Raw genomic sequence first — 8717 nt, 5'->3', positions numbered from 1 at the left:
ATTCTGAGAGAGTCTTAGCAACAGGGAAGTTTGGGAAACACGATAGATTTTTTTCCTCTTAATTTAATTCTCACAACAACCCAGAAAGTTAAGTATTTGCATATATTTTACAAAGAGGAAATCTGGGCTCTTTTGAGAGGGGAAGTGATGGATGATCACACAGCTGGTAAATGACAGGTCTAGGGTTCCATTCCCAGTTGTCACACTCCAAAGCTCTCTTTTTTTTCACCAGATATTGTCTGGTTATTATTGTTATTATTTTTTCCAAGTTTCTGTACCATTAGTTTATGACCAAAAGTCATCTTTTTAAAAAATTGTGTTAAAAAACACATAAGATGAAATTTATATCTTAACCATTTTTAAGGGTATAGTTTAGTAGTGTTAAATATTTTTACATTGCTGTGAAACAGATCTCCAGAACTTTTTCATCTTGCAGAACTGAAACTCTCTACCCATTAAACAATTCCCCTTTTCCCTCTTCCCCCAGCCCCTGGTAACCACATTTCTACTTCCTGTTTCTATTAATTTGACTACTTTAGGTACCTCATATAAGTGGAATCATGCAGTATTTGTCTTTTTGTTACTGGCTTATTCCACTTAATGTCCTCAAGGTTCATTCATGCTGTAGTATGTGACAGGATTTCCTTCCTCTTTAAGGCTGAATAGCATTCCATTGTACATATATCCCACTTTTGCTTATGCATTCATCCATTGATGGATATTCCACCTCTCGGCTACTGTGAATAATGCTGCTATGAAATGGGTGTGCAAATATGTCTTGGAGGTCCTGCTTTTAATTTTCTTCATATATAACCTGAAGTAGATTTGCTGGATCATATAATAGTTCTACTTTTAGGGTTTTTTTTTTTTTTTTTTGAGGAACTGCTGTGATTAGACTGGGGTTATGGGTTTTGGGGAGGAAGATCACAGAGGCAAAGTGCCATTTTCATCACATCGTATCAAGGATACACACTATCATCATGATATATGACTTCTGATGTTGATCTTGATCACCTGGCTGAAGTTGTGTTTGTCATTTTCTCCACTGTACGGTTACTCTTCTTCCCCTCCTCTTTCCATACTGTCCTCTTTGGAAGGTCATTATGCAGGCCTATACTACAGAAGAGTAATGCCCCCCTTCATAAGGATCATGTTTTAACAAGCAAAATAACTCACACAACAGGTACCTAGCTCTTCTCATCACTGGTCATGCTCTGCACTTTCAGCAGCTGATCTGAGGTGAATAACTGGCCGCCCTATCTCCTGGAGGCTCACTCTTCTTACCTGTAAAATGGGTGTCGCTCATCCTTTACCCCTAGGGCTGTAGTGAGTGGAGACAGTCTCAAGGTCGTCAATGTCAGTTCCCTCTGCCTCCCCCATTTGGCTGTCCCGCAACACCAGGCAACAGAGGGACAGTGACTAGCCTAAGGTTTCACCGCCAGGCCGCCAACTCCAGTCCATTCAGGGTTCTAACCACACCCTGGGTACGGATTCCCCCCACCCCGGGGCGGGAGCGAGGAGCACTTCCGCCAGCCACAAGTACCGCGCACGTGGCGGGCTGTGTGGGACCGGCGAGCGGCAGCCTGGCTGCGCAGCGCCAGCGCCTGCGGGGCCGGGATGATGAGCCTGACCTCGGCGCCCGGTTCCCAGCCGTTGCGCCGGGCCGTGACCCCCGCGGGCCGGCGGACGGTGAGTGCGAAGCCCGGGGTGGGCGAGAAGACCCGGCCGGCTCCGGCCCCGCGCCTCTCCCTTTCACTCCGTCAAGGGCCCCCCGTCCTTCCCTCCCCGCGGGCCTGAATTCCCCTGCTTCCGGCGCGCCCGTCTCGGCCTGCGGCTGGGCGCTCTCTTTTCACCTGGTCAGTTCCTGCCGCTTTGATCTCTCCTTCCGCGCCACAGCCTCGGTTCCGGTTCCGGCTCAGTCCAGCCTCTCCTCTATGCCCTCTTTCCTGCTTGGCTGCCTTTGTCTCCTCCTTCTTCTCTTTGCGTCTCGTCTCTCAGTCCCCTGGCTTGCCCCAGTCTACTGCTCTTCCTCGGCCCCTCCTCTTCCCCTGCCCCTCCCCTCCTGCCGGTGGGAGTAGACCCAACTGAGGGCTGGCCAGAGTATCATTCATTCCCCCACCCACCCCCCTGGACACCCACCCTCTCTAGCCTGTCCCTGCCCTCTGGCTGGGTCCTGAGTCCTCCTGCTTGCCCGTTCCCTCCCAGGGCTTGGGTGGGGGAATGGGGGGTGGGGGGAGGATCAAGAAAAAGCCCAGAGCACTCAAGGATCAGAACATTTAACCTCTCCCCGGCTACGTGCCATCCTGAAGACTTGTAGGAAGGGAAAGCAGATCCAGCAGTGGGGCGACTGTGGCTCTTTTCAATAGGATGATGATAACCTCATTGTTCCTGGCTATTGACAATGTCACCTGCTCAGAGGCAGGGGCCGCTCAAGGTACCCAATAAATGTCTGAATTAATTACCGGGCAAAGGAGGAAGCCAGCACTGTGCATGATGCCAAGTAGGGCAAGATTGGCCTTTATCAGAATACCAGGCGCTCCTGTAAGTCAGTGCTGAGGGTAAGTGCAGTTCACTTCAGCAGACACTTATGGAGCATCCCTGGTGTGCTGAGCACTGTAGTAGGTACTGGTAACATAAAGATGAATCTGGGATAGTCCTCCCTTAGGAACCTCCCAGTCTAGTGGGGGATACAGATGAAGTAACAGTATTACAAGAGACGTAACTACCATGACAAGGGAAGTACATGGCCCTCTGAAATCACAAGGAGACAACTCATCCAGAAAATTCCCAGAGGAATTAACTTGAAGGATGAGTGGGCTAACTGAAGGGACTAGGGGTGTTAAATGAGTGAAGTCCTGGGGGCAGTGGGGCCCAGCCTGCTCTGAATGGGTTGGGGTTGGGGAGCAGTAGTTGGCTCTGGTAGTTGATTGCCAGGGTTGCAAAGGACCTTGTAAACCTTGTTAAGGAGTCTCGAGTTAACCTGTAAAGAAATGTGGGATCACTGAAGTGTTTAATGCAGGTGGTGACCAGATTGGATTTTCGCTTCAGAGAAACTGCTTTGGTTTCAGAATAGAGACCGGATTGGGGGAGGATATTCGAGGGAGCCGGGAGCCATGGAACTGACCAGCCATTTACAATGGCCAGGACTTGGTGACTGATTACCTGTGTGGGGGGAGGTTGAGGACAGGAGCAGAATGCATGATTAGAGTCTAGGTTTCTGGCTCAGATGACTGAGATAGGGCACAGTGGGAAAAGGTCAAAGTTGTGGTGTGGGGAGAGATCTTGGGCTTGGGAGACATATGAATGGGGCCATCCCTCCACTGACTAGACTAAGTGTGACCTAAGGAAATGTATGAATGTTTGGTGGGATGAGAGTTGGGCCTGATTCATCCCTGTGTCCTCGTGGCCAGCACTAGCCTGGTACCCAGCAGAGGCTCCTAAAGACCACATTTCCCCGGCCTGTGCACACAGGGCCTGGGTCAGGCTTGCCCACCCAGGAATGCTTCAGCAGGGTGACTGGTAGAACAGGTGGGGAAGAGGGGCCATGAGGAAGGGCAGGTGGTCCGGAAGAGGGATGGAAAAGAAGTCTTTATCTGCTAGAAACACACACAGTAGTATTTATGGATGAGGTAGGAGGTCTGGGATTTCCAAAGAGATTTGGAGTTTTTAGAAAACACGGAGGGAAAAGGGACATAATTAGGAAGCTTGGGAACAGGGCCCAGGTCTTGGCTGATAAAGAAATGGGGCTGCGAATATCAGGGCAGGGGACTATTTTGTGTAGCATCCGGAAATGAGCTTCAGAAACAACATTTGAAGTGATTGGATTCATTAAACTTTCAAAGCTGGAGAGTCTTAGAGTTCTCCTCATCGATTTTGCCTCACTATTTGATAGATGACTAAACTTAGGCCCAGAGAAGGAAGTGCGATGCCCTAGGAACATAGCTAATTACTGGCAGCGGTGCGACTGGATGTTGGGAGGGTGGGGGTAGGGCATCCATACTGTCCTGAAGTCAGACTGATACGGATTTGATCCCAGCTCCAACTTCCTCACCTTCTAGCTGTGTGACCCCTCTTTCTGAGCTTTCCTCGCCTGTAATGTGGGGACGTTAAGAGCTCTCAGTGGTACAGGAGTGATGAGAGTCCATCATCAATCCATTCAGGGGTTAAAGTCTGCAAATTCACATTTAACTGCCTGCTTTACAGAGCCACCTTAGGGTTAACCAAACAGCCTTGCCAAGGAGCCTTGAAGTTTATGGGAGAAAGAGGGTGTCACAGGTTCTGGGCTTATTTTTCTTAGGGCTGTATTGTTTGGCTGCCGTCAGACTGCAACCTCTTTTCTCCCTTCTCCATTCCAGCTAGCAGAACTGTCCCTTGGTAGGAGCTGTTGCCATGGCAACTCAGTTCTCCCCAGCAGTTTGGCTGCCTTGAGTTCTCTTAATTCCAGTATTTTAATCTTAGAGGTAGAGCCCACAGACAATTTGAAAAGGAAGTCACACCTAAATCTGACTGAAGGACATTCCTGAGTCCTGTCCCTATCCCTGGCCCTGTAATGACCTGTAGTGGAGTCTCCAGTTTGGAAATCCAGCCTTCCCCCTAATACTATAGATCTTTTCCACAGCAGCAGCCATCACATCCCCTAGGAAACCTTCCCTGACAACCTCCAACACACATCTACAAAAAGAGCCAATCCCTTCTACCTTTGAGTCTTCCCCCTCAGCACCTACACATTTAAGCCATCTGTTTCCCTTTCTCCCCTATGAGCTCCTCAAGGGCAGGGACCTTGTCCTGTCCATCTGCTTCAGAGGAGGCTTGGGTGGAATAGGTCCTCCCTACATTTTGTTGGATGAATAGGGATTGAAGAGTGGAGGTGTTTAAAGGTTGAAAATTAATTTATGTAATGACTAAGTGGTAAATCAGACCTGAGTTCAAATCCCGACATTATCACTTAGTAGCTGGTTGGTCTTAAGCAACTTGAACTTCACCTCCTTAAGCCTTAGTTTCTTCATCTGGAAAATGGGGATTTAATACATTCATCATAGGATTACTGTGAGGGTTGAGTTGCAGAGTGTATGTAAAGCACTTTGCACAGTTACTAGACTGTGAGGGGAGGTTCTGTGTCCTGCTTGTTCCTCACTGTGTCCCAGCTACCTGGCACAAAATAAGCACATACATGTTTTATTGAATGAGTGAGTGAATTTTAAAAGACGAAAGTTGTTCAGGAAGCTGGGTTTGTAAGGATAGCAACCGGTGTATTACCTCATGTGTAATAATTGCTATAGAGTATTATGGTATTTTTGTTAGGTCTGTGTGGCAGCGTTCCCCAGATGCAGCCCGACTCGCAGTCTCTTTCCAGGTCCCTCTCTGCACTCGCCTGTGGGCATCTCCAGGCAGATATCACATGGGTCTCACCCACATCCTTAATGCTTAGCCCAAGGTCTGATCTAGAGAAGAGGCCTCTAAAAATTCTGATGAACAGCTAAATCTAACTTACATTTGCACCATACTTTACCATTTATGAGGCAGTTTTACGCCTGTTGTATTTGGTGTTACCAACCTTGTCACCACCAAGGATATTCTTGTTATTTAATCCCATGGGCCCATATTTTGAAAAAATACCCATCAAACAAATTACATTTGTTAATCAGTGTCATGCCAACTGCTAATCAGAACTTCTGCTCTGTATGAAATAAGAATTTTTATCCCCACTTCCAGCATGGATGTGGACACACAGTAAGTACCAAAGAAATGATTCCTGAATGAATACATGTGTGATTTCTTTAGCCTTTCTGAAAGGTTGAAAATGTTTTGCCCCCCAAACCTCCCCCCCACAACTTTTAAAATTTAATTTTATTTTTTTTTTACTGTATCTTATATCTAAGCATCCCTGCCAGGAACTCTTGACTTCACAATAGCTCCATATCCTCATTATATTTTATTTATTTATTTTTTGGCCGTGCCACATGGCATGCGGGATCTTAGTTCCCCAACCAGGGATTGAACCTGTGTCCCCTGCGGTGGAAGCGCAGAGTCCTAACCACTGGACTGCCAGGGAAGGCCCCATATCCTCACTTTATAAACAAGAAAACTGAGGCCTAGGGAGGGAAAAAGCCTTGCCACAGGCCACACGCTTTAGAGGTATTGTCCGTGTGACTTGCTTCCACTAATATTCTGTGACCTAAATGAGAAAATTCAAATGCTTGAATGGGCATTCTTATATCAAACTAAAATATTTTTCTTCCTTAAAATGCCTACTCTCTGTAGCTGTACAGCATAAATATAACCCCCTTCAGTAAGATGGACATTCCAATAAGCTGAAGCCAATCATTATGGCTCCCCTAAATTCTGTAGGGTATTGTTCTTTGGATGAGAATAAATCATGAGCTCCCTGGAGATGGCGCTGTGGGTTCACTCTGCCTCTTGTGCCCCCAGGAATCTCCTGTAGTGGAGCTGAACGTTGGGGGTGAGTTCTATACCACCACCTTGGGCACCCTGAGAAAACTCCCAGGCTCAAAGCTAGCAGAGATGTTCTCCAGCTCCGCCAAGCCCTGCCTGGATGCAGAGGGACGCTTCTTCATTGATCGCTGCGGCACCTATTTTGGACCCATCCTGGAATATCTGCGCAGTGGGCAGCTGCCCACACAGCACATCCCCGAGGTGTACCGTGAGGCTCAGTTCTACGAAATCAAGCCTTTAATCAAACTCTTGGAGGACATGCCACAGATCTTTGGTGAGCATGTAGCTCGGAAGCAGTTTTTGCTGCAGGTGCCAGGCTACAGTGAGAACCTGGAGCTTATGGTGCGCCTGGCGCGTGCTGAGGCCGTGGCGGCGCGCTGCTCTAGAGTTCTGGTGTGCCTGGTACGAAACGAAAAGGATGATGCAAACTGCGTGGACGCCCTGCGCTCCCTGGAGGCGGACAAGAGGTCAGTGGTCAAATTCGGGCCTTGGAAGGCAGCCCTGGATATCAGGGACCTCCTGGACTGCATGAACATGGACATTAAGGCCCAAGGGTACCAGGTACACTATTCACACAACAGTCCATTACCGGCCAAGGTCTCTGACTACTTCTATACCTTCAGCTTCAGGTGGTGGTGATCCCCAGGGGCGGGGGCTCTTTGTTACGGGCTCTGGTGGGACTTACGAAATTAAAGGTTGCCTTCCAAAGCCATCTTCCTTTAATTTTAAAAACAAACAGACATCAAAAACTTCCAAGGTGGTCTACTTGAGTCTTGCCCCCAAATATGTGTTTCCCCTTTGAGGACTTTCCACTCATTGCAACTGACTCCACTGTACTTGCCTTGAGAGGTGCAGCTGTTTCCTCTTTAAAGCCTCAGGTACCTGCCAGACCCTTCCTTGAAGTCCAATAGCAAAGCAGAGGTGAATTGGAATGTTTCAACAATGCTTTGGCTGGAGATGTGGGATGACAACAGGAAAATAATAGGATGTCATGAGTCTAGACAGACCTAAAAATGTAATCTACCCTGCCTCAGCTTGTGGTCCAATCTTCTAGCCCTGGTGTGTGCCTTCATGAGGAAGATGCCAAGTTAGTATACCTGGAATAGATGGCGCTCAGATCTCTTTTCCCGGGTGCTGTGGGTATTGGCTGCTAAAGCCTCACAGCTGTCCTCTTATCTAGAGCAGTAGTTCTCAAAGTGTGGTCCCTAGACCGGCAGCATCCCCAATACCTGGGAACTTGTTAGAAATACAAATTCTCTAGTCCCTACCTCAGACCTACTGAATCAGAAACAGGGAGTTGGCCCAGCAGTCTGTTTTTTTTTTTTTTTTTTTTTTTCCATATGCCGGCCTCTCACTGCTGTGGCCTCTCCCGTTGTGGAGCACAGGCTCCGGATGCCCAGGCCCAGCGGCCATGGCTCACGGGCCCAGCAGCTCCGCGGCACGTGGGATCTTCCCGGACCGGGGCATGAACCCGTGTCCCCTGCATCGGCAGGAGGACTCTCAACCACTGCCCCACCAGGGAAGTCCCCAGCAGTCTGTTTTAAGAAGTCCCCCAGGTAATTCTGATGCACTTTAATTTTGAGATCTGATCAAGAAAAGAATTGCTATCTCGCTTGTGTGGAGGTACAGAAGACTGATCCCTCACCTCAAGGAGGTGCAGTTCCTATTCTAGAGCTCCTCGTGGGATCAGGCTGAAGTCAGTCTTCACTGAACACCACATTCTTTTTTTTTTTTTTTTTCTTTCCTTCTTTGCGGTACGCGGGCCTCTCACTGCTGTGGCCTCTCCCATCGCGGAGCACAGGCTCCGGACGCTCAGGCCCAGCAGCCATGGCTCACGGGCCCAGACGCTCCGCGGCATGTGGGGCCCTCCCGGACCGGGGCACGAACCCACGTCCCCTGCATCGGCAGGCGGACTCTCAACCACCGCGCCACCAGGGAAGCCCCCACATTCTTACTTAGTGGTCTTCCTCTGCTTTACCCTGCTTCCCGCCCTCCCCCTCACATCCTCAATAAACCACTTAAGCAAGAGACTCTCTCAGGTTCTGCTTCTCAACCAAACACATTAAGTAACTCTAAAGACACGTTTATCCTTCTCCGAGTTCATCCTTGGAGACACATTCATCCTTCTCCAAGTTCAGGTCTGGGATAGATGGCCCCTGTTCCCCACCTAGTAGAATTACCAGCCATCCTGGGTTCCCTGGGACTGAAGGTCAGGTTTAACTGTGAAGCTTTAAGGAATTAACACTGAATCAGAGAATTTCAAA

The 8717-nt window shown here is 48.7% G+C and overlaps 1 protein-coding gene across 1 annotated transcript; it reads left to right on the top strand.

Moving 5' to 3' along the window:
• The first annotated feature begins 1489 nt into the window (after positions 1 to 1489).
• KCTD14 (potassium channel tetramerization domain containing 14) lies at positions 1490 to 7161 on the top strand. The gene is made up of 2 exons (XM_081241319.1): positions 1490 to 1689; positions 6430 to 7161. The coding sequence occupies exons 1-2, from the start codon at positions 1618 to 1620 to the stop codon at positions 7090 to 7092; spliced, it is 735 nt and encodes a 244-aa protein (XP_081097445.1). The 5' UTR covers positions 1490 to 1617; the 3' UTR covers positions 7093 to 7161.
• Positions 7162 to 8717: the final 1556 nt, after the last annotated feature.

This window comes from Mesoplodon bidens (genome assembly GCF_964165515.1).
Source record: "Mesoplodon bidens genome assembly, chromosome: 7".
Lineage (NCBI taxonomy): Eukaryota > Metazoa > Chordata > Mammalia > Artiodactyla > Ziphiidae > Mesoplodon > Mesoplodon bidens.
Note: the sequence above shows the minus strand (reverse complement) of the source record. Positions and strands in the feature narration are given on the sequence as shown.